The sequence below is a fragment of the Dendropsophus ebraccatus genome, chromosome 10 (genome assembly GCF_027789765.1).
Source record: "Dendropsophus ebraccatus isolate aDenEbr1 chromosome 10, aDenEbr1.pat, whole genome shotgun sequence".
NCBI classification, from domain to species: Eukaryota; Metazoa; Chordata; class Amphibia; order Anura; family Hylidae; genus Dendropsophus; species Dendropsophus ebraccatus.
This window is the reverse complement of record NC_091463.1, coordinates 21840004-21866252: the sequence shown is the minus strand read 5'-3', so window position 1 is coordinate 21866252 and position 26249 is coordinate 21840004. Positions and strand designations below refer to the sequence as shown.

The window sequence follows — 26249 nt, the reverse complement described above, 5'->3', positions numbered from 1 at the left end:
AGACAGCCATTTTAAAATGGTGCATTTGATATTCTAGAGATGAGAGGCACCAAAGCCCCAATAATCACAGCGTGCCTCGCGCCTCACTCATATATGTCACCATCCCAACAAAAAAGATATGCCGATATATACTATGGCACAGAGCAGCACGTCCATTCACTTTCATCCACTAGTGACTATGTTCAGGACACTTCTTGGGTGTTAGTGTTATTTTATTAAGTCAGTTGCACACTATTGAACTAAGTCAATAGCTGGCTACGTTCCGGCCATTAAAGTGAATGGATCTGCTGCTGTCCGCCACAGTATATGTTGGCATCCCTTTTTTGATGGGGTGCTGATATATAGTGGGGGGAGGTACAGCAATAAGGCAGTATGAGCCCAAACTATGTTGCATCCACTAAAATGGTCCCTCAAAGTCCTCAAAAGCAGCAAGAAGACTGTCCCTGATTGGCCATGGAGTGTGATAAGTGACCTCAGTTGGGAAGGACACAAAACACGTTTCCTTTTAGGCCACCAATAGGGCCCATACACTGGATAATATGGTTTCTTCTACATTTATATCATTAGAATGCAGAGATTTGTCTTTAAAGAACGAGTAGGTGCAGCACTCCATGTTACACTCAAAAATGGTGTCTTACTCCTGGTTACTGGTTTACACTCCATCCTGGGGTTGGATTTCCTAATCCAAACCTTGTAGGGTTGGTTTTGTTTTCTCCCCACCCTAGCAGATACCAAAATTTTAAAAGCCAAAGTCAGGACCCCCATACCGCCATAAACTACTCCTGAAACGGCACAACTGTCTACTTTTGGGTGGAGACTGCATAACCTTTCTCGTGTCGTGGTTCCTGGGATGGTTTCGAAACATTTGTACTGTATGTATCAGCCCTGTACATAGGGGTCTTGGCCATCAGGCTGGGTTCACACTACATTTTTGCAATCCCCTTTTTTTCACCTGTCCATTGACTTCCATTATTAAGAAAAAAATTGATCAAAACGCATCCGTTTTTATTAACGTATACAAAAATTCTGTTGTCTTTGTTTTTGGGTAAGCTAAAAAAATTGATGCGTTTTGATTCCATTTTTATAATAGAAGTCAATGGAAAAACGGATGAAAATGGATGCACACAAATGTATACAGTTTTCCATCCGTTTCTTGTAAAAACGGATGGAAAAAAAACGGATTGCAAAAACGTAGTGTGAACCCAGCCTTAGCCAAGCATTTCCCTGGGCCTGATAGTAGCCAAATGGGCAACCACTATGCAGTATATACCCGTTTCCAAGAATATTTCAATGGTAATATTTGTGATTCCCGATATTATATTATATAAAAAAACATGGGGAGGGTGAAATAAAAGCTTTAGCCATCTTTCCTATTCAAGGTGTGAACATTGTCTTCCCCACAGTCACTGAATATTGTATAAAATGATGTATTTACAAAGCATGGTATGTATCTACATATATACAGTGCGTACCGATGACACCGAGACACAAGGAAAGCGCAGATAACAGAAGTAATGAGGAAGGGTAGAACAAGATGGGTAAAAATTCTGATTACTGATATGAAAGTCTAAAGTATAAAATATCTACAGTCACAACAAAAAAAAACAATGTCTCAAGAGTCCCGTCCATGTGGTCAATGACCGGACCTTAGACATGGCCCGGCATGAATGAATCCTGTCATAAAGTGTATGACGCACTAGCAGGTGGGCGACCATTCTCTGGACTGCGGTCGGATTGTCACATGGAGCACAGCATCTTCTTGCAGTAACAGGAGCTGGGAAATGGAGCCACATGATTTTCGTTGTTGGCCATGGGCTCGTGTGTGGCGTGTCCAGCACACCCTGTGCCTCGTGGCTGGCTTAGTTATAGTTATCTGTCTATCTAACCAGGGTTCAGTTGACAGTGGACACCTGGCTGTGGTGCAGACTGAACTCCTTGGCTTTAAGACGTAGACTGGCGATGCTGTCGGCCATATTGACTCCTTGGGTAGGCAGTGTTGTAGGAGCAGAGGTGGTGTTTGGGTTATAAGGCGGCAAACTGGCACTGATGGGATTGAAGAAAACAAAAGGTTTTAGTCATGAATGCAAAATATGTCAAAATTATTTTAAAATCCATATTTAAAGGGTTATTCTTACAACTAATATAGCTATACTTGGAGGACTCGTCAAGTTAAATACTTTTGCAAATGCAATAATTTAGCAAACTTTGGGCTTTCTACTGATATTATTGTAGTTTTCTAGGTTACCGACCACCACTCTACTCTAGAAGCAGTGGCTGGTGTGTATATATAGCTATAGTATACATATTTAGGCTATGTTCACACTACGTAAGAGACCGGCCGTTCCGTGACCCCGGTCGGGTCACGGAACGGCTGGTCTCTGGCCGGATCATCTCCGGAGCCGCTTGCTTCACTGTGTGAACTGACAGGTCTTTCTGCGGCCGGAATTCACTGAATTCCGGCCGCAGAAAACTGACCTGTCAGTTTTTTTCCGGCGCAGCTTAGATCCCGGCCGGAGCGTATACGATGTGTGTACACTCCGGCCGGGATCCAATTGCACACAAGGCTATGTTCAACTCCGCAAAACTACGGCCGTAGTTCTGCGGCGAGAACTACGGCCGTAGTTTTACGTAGTGTGAACATAGCCTTATATATTTTATATCGTATATATACACTATGGGCCACATGTATCATCCGGTGAACGGATGATTTTCGGCGGAAAGTGCCAATTTGCGTATTTTTTTATTCGCAAATGGCCGATTTGCAAATAAAATATTCGCAAATCGGCACTTTCCGCCGAGTACGCCAGGGGGGCGGAAAGGGGGCGTGTAGTGGGCGGAACGGAGGGCGCGGACTCAGAGTCCGCGCGATTTACCATCCGTTCCGCCCAAATGTACGCCGAAAACCTACTCCAGTCCTCAGCTGGCGTAGGTTTTCGGCGGTGCGCACCGGCGCGCACGGGATTTATGTAGAGGCAGTCCGCCTCTACATAAATCTCCGTAGCGCCGGAGCTGCGGGGGCATTTATAAGTCCGGCGTAAAAAACGCCGGACTTAATAAATGCCCCCCTATATACCTACACATCTACATTACAGCTATATATACACCAGCCAGACCAATGCTTTTAGAGCAGAGCTGTGGTCACGAACCTAAACAACAGGCTGTCAACAAGGGGAGAAAAATAGCAGCATATCAGGAGAAGGAGTAAATGAATGTGTTTGCAAAAATATGTAACTTTAAAGGAGAAGTCCGGCTATACCAAATTGTTGTCAGTCGGCAGTGGCAGGAAAGAAAATGAGCATGATTGATTTCTTACCTCTCCCCGTGCCTGTGATGCGCTGCCTGACCAACCTCAGGAGCCCCGCCGAGAGGTATTTTCCCCCGAGTCATGATGTCATCACAATGCCCCACCTGGCTGATAGACAGCCCGCTCAGCCAACCAGGGACTATAGCGGCGTCCCGCCCCAGTCACTGGCTGGCTAAATGGGCTGCCAATTAGCCAGGCAGTGACATCGGCAGCACAGGAGATCCTGGAGCTGGTCAGATGGCGGATCGCCGACACAGGGAGAGGTAAGTTAGTTTGTTGTCCCCCCCCAAATGCCTTGCCATTAAAAAAAAACAAAAAAAAACGAAGGCCTGACTGCACATTTAATTATGTTAGAAGCTTAAAGGGGTTGTAAAGATTAGTAGAGTGACATTCATAAGAGTGGGGTCTATTGTTTAGGATTCTCACGTCTTGTCCTAAGAGGAGAATGGTTACAAAGAGTGTCTCTCACTCTAGAGGACCCTGTTCTGTCCTCCATTACACAGACAACCCACTGAAGTGAATGGTCACTGTGTATTGCTCGATTTCTCCAGTGGGGGTGCTGTTGGGGAATGGAACACTTACTGAAAGGTTTACCTACAGAGTACAGCTGATCACAGGACGTTCCAGCTGATTGACACTCTGTGACCAGTTTATTGTCAAGAAACCCTTTTTAGGGATTATTTAAAACAGAGAACCACATTTAAGTAATGGTTCTTTTCTTTTGGTACCCAGTAACCTTAAAGGGATTGTCTGGGCAGCATGTATATATACTGTAGTTATCAAAGAACTGTGGTCCCTGCTATATTGTGCTTCTGGGTTCGGGACTGTTATGTCACAGGCCCGCTCAGCTATTCAGTACCCCTCTTACCATATATGTATAGATAGATAGACAGATAGATATCATGGTACCCCACCAACCCCTAATTCTAATTCACATAATTCTGTGTTATGTTACCTGTAGCTGTTTGAGTTCCATGACAGAAATTCTGGTGCCAGACTGGTTGGTCGGGGGCTGATCTGCTGCTCCACAATGGGGTCTTGACTGTATGATTTCAAGAGAGAAGAAGACCGGCTGGCCAGCATAGCCCTCTCATTCCTACGGAACTTGGCTCGCCTATTCTGGAACCAAACCTGTGATTAAAGAAAGACTATATTAAAGCAACAAGCACCACTACTCCACCAATTTACTATTACAGCCGATTTATCACAAATCTGCTGATGTGGTGGTATACAATGTAATGACGTGCATTGCATATAATTAGCGCCATTTAGTGAAGGTGTATCAATTAAAATATAGAATAAGTTAATTATTGGATGAACAATAGAAAGAGAGATTTTTTCCCAGCAGCACAGAGCACTTCAGAGTAATGTGTTTTAGGCTCTAACCTGTACTCTGGCTTCGCTAAGGTTAACCCGTCTCGCCAAATCCTCTCGTACAAAAGCATCAGGGTAGTGAGTTCTTTCAAACACTCTCTCCAGGGCCTGCAGTTGGCTGCTATTGAAAGTTGTCCTGTTCCTTCTCTGCTTCTTTTTTATCCGAGCGCTCTTCGCACATCCCGAGATGGCGCTTTCACCTGAAAATATAAAGCAGACTATGGTAAAACAGTACAACCTATCAGGTACACAATCAAAGTTACCTGGACAAAAAAAAAATATTGATTAAAAGATCCAAAAATCATTCATATTAAAAGTAAAAAAATAAAATAATAATAATTCATATTATTTTGGGATCTAATTATATAATTTTTATGAATATTTATTTTATATTTAATATTTGACTTTTTGATATTTTTATTTAGTTTTGCATATTATTTATTCTTTCTTTTACCTTTCTATTTTACATTATATTTTATAGACATTTTAAAGATATTGTAAAAAAGATTATGTAAAAGATATAAAACATGAAAATAAATATATATAAATATATATAAATAAATAAATATATATAAATATAAATTTTTATGCTGGATGTAATGAGAATAATTTTAAATTTTAACATTTTTCTATTTTATTATCATTGTTTACATTTATATTTTTTATATAAATAATTTTATTATTGATATATTTATCTACCAAACATTATTTTTTTGAACTGGATGCAATAACAATAAAATTAACTTTTTTAAATCATTTTTTATTTTTAGATGTATTTTATTATTAGTATTAGTAGCAGTATTTTTAGATTTTTCAACCTTTTTTTTTAGTCATCAGAAAATATGTTAGTTTTGCAAATCATGTGTCAAATATGAAAAAGCAGAATACCAGGGTGACCGCAGCCTTATCCTTAATCAAACAAGATGCACAATATCGAATATTTCTCCGAAATGTAGATCCAGAAATCAAAGCGGGATGATTTCTGTCATTTCCACCAGCAGGGGGCAGCCGTTTTGGCTCGGTACATGTCACATTCTTATGTAACGGACATTAATTTTCTTTGTTTCAGATACACAAAAAAGAATTACCATGAAACTTGAGCTGCAGCCTGAGTCCATTAATTTCCTGCAATATGGCTCGCTGCGATATACAAAGCAAACAGAGCTTGCCCTGCCCTCAGATGACATTCTTCTTAAAGATTTGTTACAATGCCTTTGTTATTTTCATAGATTTTTTTTCTATTATTCCTTGTGCTGAACATGTATACAAGTCATCAGATGTTCAGTACACTGTGTGCCACATCCCACAAATCAATAGGCAAATGCTTCTATCAAAGTAACACGGATACGGCTGCGGCATAGAAGAATGAATATATACCCTAGAGCAGGGGTAGGGAACCTTGGCTCTCCAGCTGTTGCAAAACTACAACTTCCATCATGCCTGGCTAAAGCTTTGGCTGTCTAGGCATGATGGGAGTTGTAGTTTTGCAACAGCTGGAGAGCCATGGTTCCCTACCCCTGTTGTAGACTGTATATGTTATAGATAGACGGATGTATCATCCATAGAGAGATTACCAATATCTAATCGCACATCGTCATAAATCAGACGTCACACCCTAAAGAAATTTAAGAAAATTAAAGGCCATAATTTATACAGACTTAGGCTAGGATCTCATGATGTTTGTGATGTATGTTTATTGTATACGCTGGAAAAAATTCTGATCTAAACCCCAAATATATCCATAACTTATAAAGATGTATGCCGAAAGAATGCCCTTTCTACATATATACAAGTGGTATTCATCTACATACGGATACCATAAGGAAAAGGATCATATATACAGTATATAGTTTAGTAGTGAGAATCACTGGTTTACATTTGAGGAGCTGCCAGGGAAGTGTCGAATACAAGTCTGAGTAATAAATCACCATAAAGCACGGGTGCAGCACACTCCACACACACACACAGAATAAGGGGCCGTATGCATGTTACCACTAGGATGGATCACTTCCATGTAGATAATCCAGAAGTGAACACAAAAGGCAACAGCATGCTCCTCGAAGAACTCGCTGGTTTGTTCGCCACATGTGCTCAGGCGACGTTTCAGCTCACACCAGAGCTTTTTCTCTAAGCGAGTGTTATGTGCCACATATTAATAGTAAGTTTATTGCAATATATCATCATTAATGAATAAATACAACTATATAAAAACATAAAATAAATCATCAAAGTGCAAAACTTGGAATAGAAGGACTGGTGGGTTGAGGACATGGGCCCATAAATATTGACTAATGTAAAAGATGAAGTGTAAAAAGATGTCATCTAGTTAGTGAAGTAAACTAGTGCGGGTCATGATGTATGATGTGTTTATCGCACCTGGTAAACACGTGTGGTAGTCTTGTAGATTACTTTATCTGCACTGTTTTTGTAGTTGCCAGAATCTTTGTGCGGTAAACGGGTGCATTTCCACAGGTTGCCATGAGTTGTCGAGGTTTGGTGGTAATTACAATTATCAGTACAGGTAAAGTACAAATAACTACAAGGCTACCACATGCGACTTCTGGATGGGCAAAACCCATCGCATAGGATGGACAATAAGGATTTGATTGGTGCAGGTCCGACCCCTTTTGTTCATGAGTTGAATGCATAGTGTAGGATAGGCCAAAAGTATTTGATTGGTGAAGGTCCAACCCCTTCTGATAAGCAGTGATTATCTGATTGGTGAAGGTCTAACCTCTTCTGATAAGCAATGATTATCTGATTGGTGAAGGTCCAACCCCTTCTGATAAGCAATGATTATCTGATTGGTGAAGGTCTAACCCCTTCTGATAGGCAGTGATTATCTGATTGGTGAAGGTCCAACCCCTTCTGATAAGCAATGATTATCTGATTGGTTAAGGTCCAACCCCTTCTGATAAGCAATGATTATCTGATTGGTGAAGGTCCAACCCCCTTCTGATAAACAATGATTATCTGATTGGTGAAGGTCTGACCCCTTCTGATAAGCAATAATTATCTGATTGGTGAAGGTCCAACCCCTTCTGATAAGCAATGATTATTTCATTGGTGAAGGTCCAACCTCCTTTGTCATTGAGTTTAACGCATCGTGTAGGATAGGCGGTAAGTATGTAATTGATGGAGGTCCAACCCCTTCTTATAAGTCATAAGTATCTACTTGGTGCAGGTACAACTCCCTCTGGTATCTGATGGGTGGAGGTCTCCCCTTCTCAATCATTAGGTAAGTATGTGATTGCCAAAGATCCACCCTCCTTCAATAATTTGTTGAAAACATTGTGTAGGACAGGCGATAAGTCTCTGATTGGTGAAGGTCCCACCATCTCGATAGTGAGGTAAGTACGTGATTGGTGGAGGTCTGACCATCTCAATAGTGAGGTAAGTACGTGACTGGTGGAGGTCTGAACGCTGTGATTATGAGTGGAAAACATTATGTAGAACAGGTGATAAGTATTTGATCTGAACCCCTCAGATTAGCTGAACTCATTGTGTAGGATAGATAATAAGTATCTGATTGGTGGAAGTCTGACCTCCTTGATCGTGAGGTGAACATATCATGTAGGATAAGCGATAAGTATCTGATTGCTGGAGGTCTGATCCCCCCCAATGAGTTTTATAATGCAGTGCAGTATGTGCACTCAGGGCAGTAACTAATAGCTGGGTGCCATAGCAAACTTTTAATTGCCAGACACCCCCCCCCCCCCCCACTGACCACAAACTTATCAAGTGCTTCTCGCCAGGAGCGTTTGCAGTTAAAGGGGCATTTGCAGCACTCAGGAGGCCGCTTGGCCACAAGGTGCTACAAATGATAACGGCTCAGGGGGCCCAAGGTATTGAAGGAGTGGGTTACTGGGCCCTCCCTGATGTGGTGGGCCCTGTAGCAGCCGCTATGGCTGCTATGTTGGTAGTTACTCCCCTGTGTGCACTGCTGCTCCTTCAATCCGCTGCCAAACATAGTATAGCATAGTCCTCGGCTAGCTTCAGCAGTCCTATACATCTTCTTACACTTTCCCTACAAAAACTCAATATTTCGGAGCTGCTCTGACAGCAGATTATTTACTGAATGCACCAGTCACTTTATCCCAAGTTTTGCACTTCTCTGAATGATTGTATGTTTTTATAACTATATTAATGAGTTAATGATGATGTATTGCAAGGAATTTGCTATTTATATGTGGCACATAACACTCTGTAACTGCCTGAGATCGGCTCTGGCGTCAGTCTAAAGGAGCACATGTGCTGAACAAACCAGCAAGATCTATTTAGGGGACGTCCGCGTTCATTTCTGGGCTGACAACATATTTGTTGACTGTTTCCAATGATAATCGGAAGAAATACAACTGCATCTCTGGTGTATATTATAGTGGAAATACTGTATGGCCGATATGTTTCCCAATGTCAAAAGCACAAGGGGGGGCATTTATCAAGACAGACCCCATTAAACTGGCCGGATTTATTAAGAGGCGCACGCAGGACCTGCGCCGGAGTAGATGTAGATTTCTGCATTTCTGTTTCACTGATATCTTAAAGGAGTTATCCAAGATTAGAAGAAGTAAAGCTACTTTCTTGCAAAAACAGCACCATCCCTGTCCTCAGGTTGCGTGTGGTATTACAATTCAGCTCCATATACTTCGATGAAAATGAGCTGCAAAACCGAAACCCAAACGGAGGACAAGAGTGGTGCTGTTTCTGGAAGAAAGCGTCCATGTTTTTCTAAGCCTAGATAACCCCTTCAAGTTAAATCCATCAATTACAACACAATGTAATACTGACACGTGTTAGTAAAATCTCTTTTTATCATTCTTTGCGCTCCCAGTCACCAACGCACAAAGACTTTTTACAACAGCAAAAGTTTGGAATTTGATGCCCCCAATATAAACCATGACATAATGTCTCCCACATCCCCCCCACCTCCTGCGATCATGGTCTATATCCCAAGACTCCCCGAGCATCATGTTATCTCTCAGTTACTGAAGGCTAGTGCAAAGCGGTGTCAGCTGTCTGCACTTACCATATGATCCGTATTATTCACAGTCAGGATACAGAGAGAGGAATGACGACATGTCAACGTGGGCCGTATCTCCAGCAGAAAGTGCAGGAGGCTCAGGCTGGGGCTACCATACAGTATATACATACCCTACAGTATGACGCAGACAAAGAGGTTTTTAATGGTTGTCTTTACACATCTATCAAGACATTATTGATTATGGTAATTATAGGGCATCTATCTAACCTGGTGGGTGCTTTCTTAGCAGATGATGCTCCTTACTATCTCTTATATAGAGAAGGTGACAATGTGACGGATTGTAAGTACTGTATTAAGGGATGGAGAACCTTCGGCCCTCCAGCTGTTGCAAAACTACAATTCCCATCATGCCTAGACAGCCAAAGCGAAGCTTTGGCTGTCCAGGCATGATGGGAATTGTAGTTTTGCAACAGCTAGAGGCCCAAGGTTCCCCATCCTTGCTGAAAATCTTAAAGGGTTTCTTAAAGTGTCACTGTGGTTATAAAAAACAACAGTGATAGAGACATGCCAAAAGTTTTGAACGGTCCGGATCTGAGTGTTCAGGCCTGTACCGATCAGGAGATAGAGCCAGGAGAGGACCACAGGTGCACCATGTCCTCTCCCCACTCTGAGTTTGAAAAAAAAAAAAAAAGTTGCGCTCCATAGGTCCGACTCTTTTTTTTAATTCAGAGCATGGGCGTGCTGCGGCTCAGTCTTCTCCTTGCTCTATCTCCCGATTGGAACACTCAGACCCAGACGGATCAAAACTTTTGACATATCTGTATGACATGTCAAAAGTTTTTTTATAACCACACTTTAAAGGTTGCTTTTTTAGTTTTTATAAACCTAATTTTACAACACTACCCCATTCACTGAAATGTATAGGATAGACAGTAAGTATTGGATTGGTGGAGGTGCGAACCCCTCAGAGTTAAATGCATTGTGTAGGATAAGCAATATGTATCTGATGGGTGGAGGGCTGACCTCCTCGGCCATCAGCTGAATTAATTGTGTAGGATAGGTGAAAAGTATGTGATTGGTGGACACACTACCCCATTCACTTGAATGCAATAAGCTGCAGTACCAGGAATATCCTACTGACAAGGGTGGCGCTGTCTCTCGGGTATTTTTATTTTATAATTTTAAATATTCTCATACAACCTTTCTAGAGTGGTGATGATATTGATGATTGGACTGTGTTGTACTGAATGCTCAATCTTTTTTTTGTATAACCTAATAAAGAGTATGTGAAAGAAGGTAAAGCTCTTACTGTGTAGCCATATTACATCCACTGCATACATTACATTCCATATAAACTTGTAAGGATCTATCCGCTGGGAAACACTGTTGCCTTCACTAAATACTTCCAGCTTTGAGTCTAGCGAGTGTTATATTGAATTCCATAGCCGGCACTCATGGAGCTATAATGTAAGGGTTATGAGCTGCAGGGAAGGTTTTCCTACCTCACTACTTTATGAGGGTGAGCAGGGGTGAATTAAGACTCCCTGACCTTGGCCAGCATTCATAATACCCCCCCACCCCCACCTCTACCGAAAAACTAATAACTCTCTAATGCTCCACTCTCAACCTCTGACGTTAGATTTTCATTTTAATACACAATAAGTCCTTTACCCCAAGAATATTAAAATAAACAGCTAACCTAATACTTAAGGTATTTTGCAATAAATAGTAAGAACATCTCCAAAAGTTCAATCTTCAGGAGGCCAAGTCCCTCATCCAAAGACCCTTTTAACTCTAGACAAGACTATGCTAGAGAACAACGGGGATCCCTAACACCAGATGTAGCTAATATAGTCCTTGACTTCACAGCAGATGTAAAGATAGTACTTAACTTCAAGAGAGAGTCCTCCAACGTGGAGGTAAGAAAGTGCTTTACTTCAAGGCAGATGTTGATGTAGCTACGATAGTCATTGTCTTAATGGCACATGTAGCTAAGATAGTCCTCCATCAGAATATAGAAGTAGCTACGATAGTCATTGTCTTAATGGCACATGTAGCTAAGATAGTCCTCCATCAGAATATAGAAGTAGCTAGGATAGTCCATCACTTAAAGTAAATGTAGCTAAGATAGTCCTCATTCAGAATATAGAAGTAGCTAGGATAGTCCATCACTTAAAGCAAATGTAGCTGAGATAGTTCTCCATAAGAACATAGAAGTAGCTAGGATAGTCCATCACTTAAAGCAAATGTAGCTAAGACAGTCCTCCACATGAGGATGGAAGTAGCTAGGATAGTCCATCACTTAAAGCAAATGTAGCTAAGACAGTCCTCCACATGAGGATGGAAGTAGCTAGGATAGACCATTACTTAAAGCAACTGTAGATAAGATAGTTGTCCCCCTGAAGATAGATGTAACTAGGATAGTCCTTTAATAAGCAGATTTTGCTAAGCTAGTCTTCTACTTGAGGATAGATATAGCTAAGATCATCCTTTACTTAAAGGAATATGTAGCTAAGATAGTCCTCCACCAGAACATAAATGTAGCTGAGATAGTGCTTTACTTCAAAGCAGATGTAGCTAAGATAGTCCTCCACTGTAAGACACATGTAACTCTACTTCTCCACTTTGGGCCAAAGCTGAGATCACAGCATCTAGGGTAGGCTCATGAAGTAGTCTTCTACTTCAAGTTGGATGTATCTATGATACTACAAGGCAGATGTACCTATGATAGTACCTAACTTCAAGGTAGATGTATCTATGATAGTACCTAACTTCAAGGCAGATGTACCTATCATAGTAACTAACTTCAAGGCAGTGGTAGTAAAGATGGCCTTCTACGATAAGGCAGATGTAGCTAAGCTAGTCCCCCACTAAGGCAGATAAAGCTAAGATAGTTTTCTACTTCAAACCAAAAGTTTCTAATCCAGTCCCTCCACTGTTCATGATGCCTGTCTTGTCAATAAACAGACCAGCTATTGAAGGTGACCACTTTCAATCTTCTCTAGCTCTTCTTGTTGGGAAGCGTTGATACAGTAAAAATGCTGCCAGTGTTAGGGTTACCATTGTGTCAAGATTCTGCAAAAGAACTGTCCACTGGTCCTTAGGCCAAAAATGAGGAGTCCTGTTTGTTATAAACGTACCCCAATGTATCCCAATATCTTCTTGTTTAAAGGTATGGAATTGCCACCAGGACCGGACTGAGCCAGTTCAGTCCATACCAGGGGGCCTGGCAGCTGAGGAACCCAATGTAGATGATAGGTTCCACCACAACCATCTCTCAGTGGTGGATAAACAGGTAAACAATGGTAATTTGAGGTTCTAAAGAATTAAAGGTGACAATATTTGGCAGAGAAATAATTGCGTAAACTTGGTGGCAATTATTACATTGTATAGCAGAATTTCAACACTTAAAGAAGTATAATGTACAGGAAATTACATTTTACATTCACACTTGCAATACCCAATTTTAGCCACTGGGTGGCGATACAGGAAATTTTAGCAACTATAAACCACAGCTCCATCTTGCCAACGCCGGACACGACAAATTTAACCAAGATGGAAAATCCGCTGAATATATAATGGCCCTGATTATATATCCATACATTTGTTCCTAATTTTTTTCCTCTAGAATGATGTAACAACATAATTACAAGAACCGCAGAATAACCTTAGGACATTTTACCATGACAGCTGCTCTTTACGGCCAGATAATTGAACCTTGCACCAAATAAATTTTTTTTTTATTTTGTTAAATAAAAAAAACACATATTTTTTCCCTTTCCTTTTAATGTGCGTGTGGGGTGAAAAAAAAAATTAAATTAAAGGAACAGCGATGGGGTTAACACCGAGGGCGCTGAAAGGATTTCCATACCTGTGTAATACTATGGGGACATTCTGTGTGAGAGATTTTGGTGTATAAAACGGTAATGCCTTGAAAGTGTAGCTATTCGACTCGGCTATGTTAACACTTCGACTCTATAAATAATAGCTAATCCTTAGGAATTATCGCTTCAGTACAACACCCCAGTGAGACGGCCTGTGGAATAACTGTGACACCGAGCCCCTGTGCAGGGGCTGAGGGCAATACAACATGGCGGAAAGGGTTACACATACTAGTCCCAGCTCTTTAATGCATGTTTTTTTGTCATCTGGGTAAGGGTCCTGGGAGAGGGAAAAAAAACTATAAATCTTCCCCAAATATATAAATAAACAGAGGCCGGGCGCGCTATGGGAGTGTATTTCAATGTTTATTATTCTCTTGAAGGTGATGAGGGTATAATGCGTCCTTCGCTAACCCCCCTCTACTTCTTTCCCCGTCATCAGATCCGCCATTTAATTAATTAACAGCTCCGCTGGAAAATAAACTGGAAATTCGATCGGGGACGATGACAGGTGAGGAAAAATAAGCTAATTCTAATAGGACTCTCTGAGGATTTTACAAATTAACACAGCGTGGAGCTCACAAGAGGCGGCCCGGTCAGGTGACCGCCTGGTCCAGGAGGGTGATGTCATAATATACTGTATGCTACCAATAATTCCTGTGTATATATGTGGTAGGCGATAACTGGTCACGGGTCTGTGTAGACCACCAAGTCTACTTAGACCCATGGGGTCCAACCCATAGGACCTCATTTATCAAAGATGTCAAATAGAACAGGTCTTCTTGCCCATAGCAACTAATCACGACGCAGCTTACATATCTCCACAGCAGTATAAGACATGTTTCTATTAAAGGTCTAAGGCCAGAGCGTTCACAAAGAGTGTCTCCCGCACTGGAGGACCTGTCCTGTCCTGCATTAAACAGACAACTCATGGATGTAAATAGACACTGTGCAATGTTTCATTCACCCTGTGGTGGCGCTGCAGGGAACTTAAACACTCACTATCAGGCTTCTCCACAGATCGTTACTAGTCAGGGAACACTTTATGATCTGCTTATTGTCAAGAAAGTAGGAATGGCTCGATGCCCCTGACCACTGACCTCAATGTGACCCAACGGCCCAATTATATATGGAGCCATCACTGTTGTTACCCATAATGACCAATACAACCTAATATACGCAACAGCTACAATCCGATTGGCTGCGCTAATCCAAATTTTTAGGCGACATAGGTTAAATAATTTGTACCCATGCACAACGATGTGTAAAAGTTTAAAAAATAAATTTTAAAAATTAACAAAAATGTAGAATATTCTATAAGTAACCTTATAAAAATTTTTTAAAGGGCTTGTCCATATTTTTTTTTTAATCTTTTTTCTTCCAGAGACAGCGCCATCTCTGTTTCTGGTCAGCACCTGGTATTACAACTCTACCCCACTCAAGTTTGTGGTGCTGATGTGCACTAGCAGTCCGAAAAGGGAAAAAAAACGAACTTTATTTCTAGTACAACCTATTCAATACTGCTTTTGAGTTACATGATGCAATATTTGACAATCCCCTGGTTTTCTACCAGACAGCAGTGCATTGTGGGAGCTCAGATACATTTTCCCCTGCCTAAGATACGCTGTTCGGTCACATGAATGACAGTGGAAGGAGCTAACTGACAATTTCCAATAGCATCCATAATTCAAAATCTGTAAAAAAAAATCTGCAGAACAAGGGATTTATAAAGTTGTTCAAATGTTTATGGAGATTTAAATCAAGAAGGTTAGTTACAAGTGGAATTACACTTTAAATTTAAAGGGGCTTGAAAATAGATCTGTTTTTTTTTAAATTTTATTTTATATATGTCAATGGGGCTGAGCTGCAATACCAAACACGTCCTATAGACAAGTGTGGCGCTGTTTCTAATCCTGGACAGGCCTGATCCAGTGAAATATAAGATAGCAGATGTAGGGGGAGTACCTTTTTAAGTGCAGCTATACATTATTTATACAGCTCTGCCACTAAAGTATTTTTATTTGACAGGATGAAGCACTATCCCTGCATCAATGTCACTTTTATTTATAATCTTCATTTAGAGTCGGACTCGCAACCATCTGTCATGATGGGTAATATTCCCAGACAGGGAGACCATAATCTTTCCCTAACATTATTATCAACTCTCCGTATAGAAAAGCTATGCTTATATACTAGGAAACTACTGTTCTACCTGGCGCTGTGAACAGCATACAGATGCCCTTGACGGAGCTTGTGTTCTGTGAATGAAGAGAGGAAAGGCATTGTGATGCTCTTCATTGTCTGATGGCGAGAAGAACGAGTATGGAGGAGATCATTTTTAGTCGCCAGATTGTAAGAAGACATCTGCCAATAGGTATACGTAATGCAATTAGTGGAAATTCAAGTCTAAATCTTAAAGGGGTTGTCCACTTTGGACAAAGCTATTTACTTAGAAGGATTGGGTTGCTGATGACAAAGAGACCCCTCCCCAGCTGTGAGCTGTAATCTGGGAGCAAGTGACCAATTCTCCTACAGCGCCACCACAGGCGAAATGAGGCATTTTGTGGACAGTTTTGAAATCTGTCAATTGGAGTAGGCGTGGCTCTGTGTATATTAGAGGTGTGGCTTATTGGATGAGGCTGTCTGGGTTTTGTAGGGGAAGTGTGTATGGCAGGTTAGGTCCTGTGCAGTCTGTATGAATGCATTTTAATTCTTCACTGTTTCAGGCAATTTTTGGAGCTGTAAAATTGTGTGTGTGTGTGTGAACATATCCTTAAAGTGATACTGTCACCCACCTTCTTTATGTTCAGTTGTCTGTACCATTCACAAGCTTAGATGCTGCAGATTTGATATATACCTGTATAAAACATGTCTGTGTCTTCTTTCTGCTCTAAAATGGCTTCAATATATGAGTGGACAGTGTCACCTAGGCGGGACTTTACAACAGTTGGGCCCTTTCCCCAACAGGGAAAGGCGTGAAGCCCCGCCTAGATGACACTGTCCACCAATAAAATTAAGCCACAGTGGGCGGGGCAGTATCACTTTCAGGTACATTCGCTTTAAGTGTTGAACATGAATAGAATGGCACCAGCACCAGTCCATTACCAAGTACCAGCCCGGGCTGAAGCACTGGAATCCCTTGCCCCTCTATGACGCAGCTCCATTGATTCTAATGGAGCCGCGTCACAGGGGGCGAAGGTTTCGTCACACTGGGGGCGGGCCGGCCTGACTCCAGTGCCTCAGCCTGGGCTGGTGCTCGGTAATAGACCGGCGCTGTGGGCGAGAATTGGGCCTCGGTTAAAAAAAGGACCATGGCACTGGCTTCCCCGTGCCTGCGCCGTTTTATTTATGTGCAACACTTAAAGTGAATGTACCTGATGGTACGTTCACTTTAAATATATACAGTATTCTATATACTAGAGGGCAGGTTCTGGACTGCCTACACTGATAGGCTATGTTCACACAACGTATATTTTCGTAAAACCACGGATTACAAAAATATATGTGCCTTTGTTGCCTATGGGATCCCGGCCGGAGTGTATACACATAGTATACGCTCCGGCCGGGATCTCTCGCGGCGCCACAAACAACTGACATGTCAGTTTTCTGCGGCCGCTATTCATTGAATAGCAGCCGTAGAAAACCATGTCAGTTCACACTATGGAGCGAGCGGATCCAGCCGCCTCGCTCCATAGTGTGCTGTGGGGAGTTCTGATGCAGGGAGTGCACGGAAAAGAACACTGCGGCCGAAAAAATCAGCCGAGATGATCTTTTCAGAGACCGGCCGTTCCGTGACCCGGCCAGGTCACGGAACGGCCGGTCTCTTACAAACATGTGAACATGGCCTAACACTGTAACAAACTGTACTTCTAGGAGTAGAACAAGGTGAATGTAAAAAAAAAATCCATTCAGTAGAGCTCTTGAGATTAATAAGGAATTGAAGTTGTCCTGGCCAATAGAAAAGAAGGATACTCGGCTTATGTGACATAGCTCCAACCAACCAGAGTGTTGTATGGGCGGCGGGATTAAGGAGGCTTTCCTGGGATGGAAGGGGTTAGCCGTGGACTTGCAGACTAGTGAATCAGAAAGGAAGGGGATGTGGGTTAGTGATCATGTTGCACAAAAATGTTCTCATGGATTTTTCACCTCTTTAGCCGTGAGGGGAATGGAGCCGCTGACAGGAATGACTGCCCTCCCCGCTAAAACCTTTGCTGCCACCACATCTGCTCTAAGGGAAACACAGCTTTTATTATACCTGGACCACAACTGATGCCTGTAATACACTTGATGATAATTGCTTTTGCTGGAACTAGTCTCCAATTAGTAAAAGCAACATTTACAGTATAAAAAGTGGGCAGCCATAACTCGCGGCCGAGGTGGCAGCCGCCAGGGCTCTACAACACAGACGGTCTGTGCTAGGTGGCTTATATGTGCACATTCACGACAGGGGGACGCTATTTTTAACCTGAAGGCCTATCAACAAAACAAGAGGGGTTTTGGTGGGACGCACTGTAGACGCTCAGGGCATGTGACCAAGACTGACTGCTTTATACTAGGATGGCTATACACATGTCAGCTGAACGCCCAGCTATTTCACCCAATACCAATATAAACATGGACTCTCGGTCCAGTGCAACGTTTGTTTGAATGTGAAAGAAACTAGACTAGCATCTGCTTGTCTCTAACCAAGGGATCAGGAAGGGTAAAATCCATGCCCAATCCATATTTCATTTGTTTAGTCACTATATAGCAGTCTTATTAAACTACCATATGATACTGTTATTTAATACTATAGGGCAGTATTAAGTGGGCACTGTATATTTCTATTTAGGCACTATACAGTGGTATTATTTGACTACCATATAGTACCAATCTTTTATACTACGGTATAATAAGAAATTGCTTAGTCATTATATGGGATTATTATACAGCATTATTGTTTGACTACCATACAGTACCATTATTTATTATTTATTACATAGGCCCTACTGTGTGTCTCCAAAAATAGAACATACCCCAAAAATAACTTTTTGGAGTAAGCCTGAAATATAAGCCCTAGATACAGTCAGCTGACTAGATACCTGACACTGGGTGCTAAGCATCAGCCAATCAGGGCCAGACTTGTTATGCCCCGCCCCCACCTGCTCAACACAAGCTGCAGGGGAGGCAGGAGGGGTAAGAAGATGCATAGTAGGGGATATTGAATATGGGGGCACAGAGGGTACGTGGACCAAATACAGAGGGGTAGAGGGGTGAGGGAGGTATACAGTATAGGGCAAGAACTACAGAGGGGGAGGGCGGTATACAGTATGGGGGCTACCTGCATAGAGGGATGTATACAGTATGGGGGAACAACTATAGAGCGGGGAGGGGGTATACAGTATGGGGAGCCTTACTGCCGAGGGGGATGTACCTGCAGAGGGGGATGTATACAGTATAGAGGAAGGACTGAAGGGGGGGTATACAGTATGGGGGCTACCTGCAGAGGGTGATGTATACAGTATAGAGGAAGGACTGCAAGGGGGGGGAAGGTATACAGTACGGGGTATACCTGCAGAGGGAGATGTATACAGTATGGGGGGACAACTGCAGAAGGGGAGGGAGGTATACGGTATCAAGGCCTAACAACAGTGGGACATACAGTATGGAAGCTAGCTACTGTAAAAAAGTGGGGCAACAGTGTAGGGACATACTGTGTTTCTCCAAAAATAAGACCCCCCCCCTTTTTTTAGGGAAAAAAACATTAAATCCTGTATTATTTTGAAAGAAACACTATGTATAGTACTATTTTTGAGGCAGTATATAGTAATATTTAAATACCGTATGGTTCTATTATTTGATTCTATAGGTCTGTATTTGGCTCTATATCGTACTGTTATTTCGCAATAAATGATGCCACCATAGGAGGTTTTAACACAGATGTTAACACTGAAGTTTTATAACAGGAAGATCTTCGTGTTTGCTTCATAGATGATGATTAGAGATGGGCGAACCTCGAGCATGCTCGAGTCGATCCGAACCCGAACTTTCGGCATTTGATTAGCGGTGGCTGCTAAACTTGGATAAAGCCCTAAGGCTATGTGGAAATCATGGATATAGTCATTGGCTGTATCCATGTTGTCCAGACAACCTTAGAGCTTTATCCAAGTTCAGCAGCCCCAGCTAATCAAATGCTGAACGATCGGGTTCAGATCGACTCGACCCCGAACCCGGTTCGCTCAACTCTAATGATGATGTAACAATGGTCCTGACAGGAGCCTCCAAACACATCATATATTTGGCCATTGCTGACCTTATTAGTGGGATTGCCAGATGGTGCCTTAAAGGATATATATTTGAACAACAGGAAAGGTCCTACCTTTTCTGCTCTCCAGCCGCTCCACTCCCCCCCTACATGCAAGTAACCTCCGCAGACGATAATGGGGTGGGAGGATGTTGCGGGGGCTGCGGGCCGTGACATTGGTAATATTGGGCTATTGGTCACTGCCTTCAATATGCTCGTTTGCGGAAGAGGGGGAAGTGAAGCGCCGGAGGGCAGAAAAGGTAGGACCTTCCTGCTGTCCGGATATCACCTTTAAATGGGTATTCGCATCTCAATCTGTTATCCACCATCTATAGGATAGGGGATGCCAAGCTCATAGCTCGGGCTGCACTGATCAGCTTCTTATACTCTATCCTATGAATCCCTATGAGGTCTCCATCAGTTCTCAGAACAAAACTGCACTGAATGTTATTGGATCAATAGAGAATGAATAGAGGGTTGGTTGCATACACAGTGTACACTATTTATTCTGGGACAATTGTTCCCGTTCTCAGGATTACGTGGGTCTCAGTGGTTGGATGCCCACTAGTGCCCCATTAAAATGCACCAGAGTGCTCATTACTCGAATTGAGCATTTTTCAATGCTTAATTGCTTAAATTGAGTAATGAACCCAATTGAAGTCAATGGGAGACTTGATCATTTAACCAGGTGCCCCCTACTCGGCAGAGCAGAGGGTGCCTGGTTAACCTATTGCATTTTTTGTTCTAAATTTTGTATATTTCGTTGGCTGTTTAAGGCTGGTTTTCACACATGGCAGTTTTTTGGAAAACTCCACTGCAGTTTTTGTGCCAAATCCAGAAGTGGATTCAAATGGAATGGAAAATAAAAGGGGAGGACTTTTTTCTTTCCTGTTGGATCCACTTTTGGTTTTGGCACAAAAAACTTAAATTTTTAAAACAAACATAAATTAAATATACAAAAATTAGAACAAAAAATGATATGGGTTTCTGGAAGACGCATTATAACTCTAGCAATATGAGGAAGTGTGTGGATATAGCTATAGAAAAAAAGAAAACAACATTAAAAGGTTAGGGCCCCCTCAGTGTTTTGCTCAGACAACTATGTAAAAAGTGGGAAACAACCGTGGGCCATAGTGGATTAATATCTACACATATCTGGCTGATACCTGACTGCATCCATTATGTTTTATAACAGATGTGGGATGGATCCACTTGGTTTGTGGATTCACTGCAAAAGTTGCATGACGAAAAACCAGAGCAGCGATGGTGATTTGGTTTCTTTCAATGTATTATCACCAAGTGATCCAAACTGTATCAATCTCTATAGGCAAAATCCCCATATTGATCTAACCTGGAGCCTGTGTGGAATCACATAGGGACCTTATAGTTTTATTTTTGAGAATTTTTAAGAACTACAGGACACTCACTATATGACAATATTACGTAGGCACCGTATAGCAGTATCATGTGGTGCCATTATTTCATACAGTATTAGTGGCACTATTAGTTGGGCAGCATATAGCAGTATTATTTGCCTGCCATTTAAGTACCATTGTGTACTACAATAGGGCAGTATTATTTAGGCTATTATTATTAGTATTATTATTCATTAGGGAACCATTATTTTATATGATATTATTTAGACATTAAAATGTATTTGGGCATTATATAGCAGTATTGTTTGATTACCATATGTTACCATTATGTCATACCATGAGTCAGTATTCTTTAGGCAATGTGGGGGACATTTATAAAGAACGGCGTACAAGTAATTAGGCCCCACCCCCAATTACCAAATTAACTAAGAGGCGCATGCCTGACCTCATGAGCAGGTGTAGATTTCTGCCATAATTAACGCCTACAAGCAGGCGTACATGATGGTAAATCTGGCACAGGAGGAGGCCACACCTCCTCCCTGCCTTGCTGTGCCCCTCTGCCTGCCCATTAGGCAAGCGGGGGATATGGCAGACGTATGCCACAGAGAAGGTAAGTATCTTTGCCTTCTCTGTGGCGTCCGCCACAGGCAGAGATTTCATAATTCTCCCCCTGTATCGCTATGTTCACATACCGTTAAAATGGCCGTTATTTGATGTTAAATGACAAACGTCTAATAAAAACGTCTGTCATTTCAACGGTGTGTGAACGTAACGATATGGCTATGTTGCCACTATGGGAAGGCGGCGATCTATTGATATTGATGGCTGTAAATAATGACCATGATCATTATTTACGGCCTTCATAATAAATAGACGGCCACCTTTCCCCGCTAAATGATGGCATGTTCCCATAGTGGGAAAGGGAGGGGAGGCAGTAAATTACTGGTATCGTTTGGGCCATTATTTAAGTATGTAACATGCAGGTGAAGCTCAGGTAGATTGTTGAGCACTTACAAGGAGTATAATAAGGGTACAAACACACACGGCTTATACGCTGCGTATTTACTGCTGCAATACGCAGCAGATACGCAGCAGATTAGATCTAAATAACTGAACACAGCATCAAATCTGCTGCGAATCTGCTGCGTATCTGCTGTGTGTGTTTGTACCCTAACTTAGGACATCTCCTTCCTATTTGCCCTATTAGGGTATATGGAAGTATTAAAGGCCCCCCTGATCAAACACCCTTTCCATTAACCATCTCCGATAGCTCATTCCATATAGTAAAAATCACAGTTTTGGCCTCCGTCAGGTAAACATAGCCTTATGGATCCGTTTTACATATTTGCCAGGAGTTTTGAGCCAGCAAATGACTATAAAATGTCTCATGAAAAGAACTTACAAAGGGTTTTCATGTTCTGGATGTAAACAAGAAGGTTCCTATTCACTGACAGCAGGCAGAGATCTTGAGAAGGTTGAATATATTTTGCATTACACAGTGATCTAGGGGTGAACGCTCGCCAAGGCCAGTGGATTGTTCTCATAAATAAGTGTGTTCTAAGTCTATGGATTGTGTCATGCAGTTCTAGCAGGAGACCAACAAACTCAGCTCTGCTGCATCAGCATGGACACACAGTGGAAAGGCAAAACCTATTCATCCCAAATGTCACTTTGCAATAGATCTGTCGGACTACACTAGGATGAAGTTTTATTTACTATATTTATATATACTGTATGTGCATGAGGATGACTTTGCCAATGAAGGGGCCCCTGTGGTGCCTCACATATGGGGCCAGCCTCTATGGTCCTTATGCCCTTCACCGCAAACCTTTCCACCAATGAGCACTGTTTAGTCAGTCGGGGCCTGTGGTTTTTAGGCGTCGATGCAATTTGTGGTGAAGCTGTTTTTTTTCCCAGCAATGGAAATTATGTTAACTTATTCTCAAGAACTGTTTTTTAAACCTCCCCCCCCCCCTTCCCACCATGCGGTTATCCTTTAATACCACACGCCGGCCGAGCTGGACCCTCTCTAAAGCTTTCCTCGGTCCCATTTAGTGATGATCATAACATTCGCTGACCTCATATCACCGTGTCTCTCATCCCATTACCAACAACAATCCAATGTGGTTACAATTAGTGTCTCGGTGCCGCCTCGAATCCTGTGTTTTTTTTCTCTCTTGGATCTCGGCCTCTGCCTCTTTATCATATCCTGGAGTTTGCCTTTCTCTAGAACATCCATCTCCGCCATTGGGGGGGGTGGTTTATCAAAACTAACGCAAAGGATAAAGTGTGTGGCCCTTAGGCCATTTTGGAGCAGTGTGGCTTGTTGCTATGGAGAGTTGCCACCATTGTTGCTATGCTGTAGTTTTGATGAATCTCTACTCTAGGGAGTCTGACTGTACTCTCAGCGTGTTAAACACTAGATAGTCGCTGGAAAAGCTGGGTGACAACATGATGACCTATACAGCTAAGGGATTGCCCATGAACAACCCCAAAATGTTCTCCTCAAGCATAGGGTTTGTATCAACAACACCCTATGGTGACTTGTGCCCTCACAATGAGGACTATTGCTAAGTATACTATGGAGCAGTATAATCTTTGACTGTTGCAAAACTACAACTCCCATCATGAGCTGACAGCTGCAGCCTGTCAGTAACTGTAGATTGTGGAACAGAGTATGAGGATGGGAGTTGTAGTTCTGCAACACCTGGAGGGCCACGGGCTGGTAAGCTGTTTTAGGAAAACGCAAGGTGACATGATGGGAGTTTTGCAAACACAGATTGGGGAATACTGCTATAGGGGATGCAGCATGATTGGAGTTGTAGCTTTGCAACACCTGGGGGGTCAGAGGTTGGGGAACAGTGCAATAGAAGTGGTAGGGTAGCCTGCTGGTTGTAGTTTTGCAGAAGCTGCTATGATTGATGCAGTGATATGTAGCATGATGGGAGTTTTACAAATGCTGGAGAAATACAGCCTGGGAAATACTGCTATAAAGGATGTAGGGTATTATGATGGGAGTAGTAGTTTTTCAAAATCTGTGACACCACGGGTTGATGATCCCTGCTATAGGGGGTGCAGGGTAACGCAAAGAGAGTTGTCATTTTGAGACACAGGTTGCATACTACTACTATATATACTACCTCTCTATTATAAATGCCACATGGTAGCTGGCGCAGGCCTTACAGGTTTTACACTAGGGCCCAAGAACGTTTGGCTGATTGCAGCAGTCATCACCCAGCTTTTCTAAAGCCCTGAAAGACATTATAAATAGGCTAATGTGCTGATGATCCCCAGGCTTGTTACCTTTCAGGGCTCAAGAACAGCTTGGTGACAACATATTATTTATATAGGTTTCATTATGATCAAGAACAGAACAGAATTTACAACTTCATTAAAGGCAGTGACTTTTGGACTTGAAAGTTATTGGGGAAGTTTTTGAGCATTTTTTTATTTATTTAATTTTTCAGGGTACTTTTAACAAGTTAACAAATTGAACTTGTGTCTTTGGCTCCAAAATCTGCATAAAAAAAAACTATAGTGGTGTTTTTCCCAAAAGCGCTGAGTGTGAAACCAGCCGTACAGAAAGAATTATTATATTTTTTATTATTCTACTTTTGGATTTTTTCCCCACTTTCCACATTTCTTTCACCTCCCCCCTTCCTTCCTTGTTTCCTTTCAGATCCCCTATTTAAATGCTTGATGCCGCTTCTCTGGTTACGTTTCCCCGGCTCCTGATTCCTGCCTGCAGGCACACTTTATACAGGCCCCTCCTGTGTTGCTCTCCTGCCCATGTGGCTGCACTTTCCTTGCGTGTGAGCGGCACCTCCCAACATCTGGTTTAATGTCAGATGCTGGCGCCTTTACTCAGCCACAGGCTCCATCACAGACAAAGGCTGTAAGAGCTTCTCTCTTCCCTGCCTAGACTGAAAGAGAAATTGATGAAATATCCCAGAGTTTAAAAAAAAAAAAAAAGTTTAAAAAAATTCCCAGATTTCACAAAAATTTACCGAAAACTCAACAGGATGTGTGATGATGATGATGATACGATGGTGGGATTGGCTAAGATGTAAACCACACAGACGCAGCGTTTGCCATATCACCCTGGGAGGTAGGCATAATACCTGGCACTCAGCGCTGGCATGCCGCACCTCTATTTATTTATGTATATTGAGATGGTGATTACAATGTACATTTCCGTATTCAGAAGTAGCGCCAGCCAGAACAGTGTGGAAAATCTCAATTTCTACCATTGGCGTCTTGAAAAAAAACCTTGCCTTATTTAATTGTTCCCTTTTGGAACCAGATGTATCGGAGTCGTCTCTGGTAGGAGACAGGTTAATACGCCATGCTGGGTTTTCTTTTCCTCTTTCGTATTTGATCTTTTAAAATTAACACCCCCCCTCCCCACCCTCCGCCTTCTGTCCTCTGGCATCTGTCAAAAAGAAGGTGACTAACTCTAAATCAGACCATATTTGTCGGAAGGAGATGTCAAACCCTTCGCAGACAAAACGCAGTGGGGCAGACTATCAATAAAGTCGCGGGGCCAAATCCTGGAGCCTGGTCTTACTATAATGGCCTCTAGTAGACTGGCACAAGCTCCGAACCCACCGGTCCTCAGTGGGCACCAAAGTTCTGTCACACCAAATAAAAAAACACCACCCTTATAAACTGCTAAATTAAATTTACTTACTTTTTTTAAAATATTTTTATTTTATTATATTTTTACTATAGCCTGTAGCTATCCACTTACATAGTGTTTAAAATGGGCAAATGTAATAGCCAAACATCACTATAATTTGCCCTAATATCCATCATCTTGTTGTTGTTTTTTTACTTCTTAAATCCAAAATGTTTTTATTTTTCTTTGTTATTTCTCTTCATATGCGTATTAGATTTTTTTTCTCTCTCTGTTAAATCTTGTTTTCCCATTTTTCCATTATTGGTTTGGACAATTTGAACGAAAGGACATCTACTATGGAAAATGCTGTCATGCTGTATGTTTATGGCACAACTTCACCAATTGGGATTAGATACGATTCTACATTTGGGA

The 26249-nt window shown here is 42.0% G+C and overlaps 1 protein-coding gene across 1 annotated transcript in view; it reads right to left on the bottom strand.

The window, feature by feature from the left end:
- Positions 1–703: 703 nt before the first annotated feature.
- The window catches only part of PRRX2 (paired related homeobox 2), a 31638-nt gene continuing 6092 nt past the window's right edge, over positions 704–26249 (bottom strand). The window contains exons 2-4 of the mRNA XM_069986093.1: positions 4691–4878; positions 4260–4435; positions 704–2043 (exon numbers count right to left, since the gene is read on the bottom strand). Coding sequence (XP_069842194.1) covers positions 1893–2043; positions 4260–4435; positions 4691–4878 — 515 coding nt within the window. The 3' untranslated portion in view covers positions 704–1892. The remainder of the gene's footprint in view (positions 2044–4259; positions 4436–4690; positions 4879–26249) is intronic.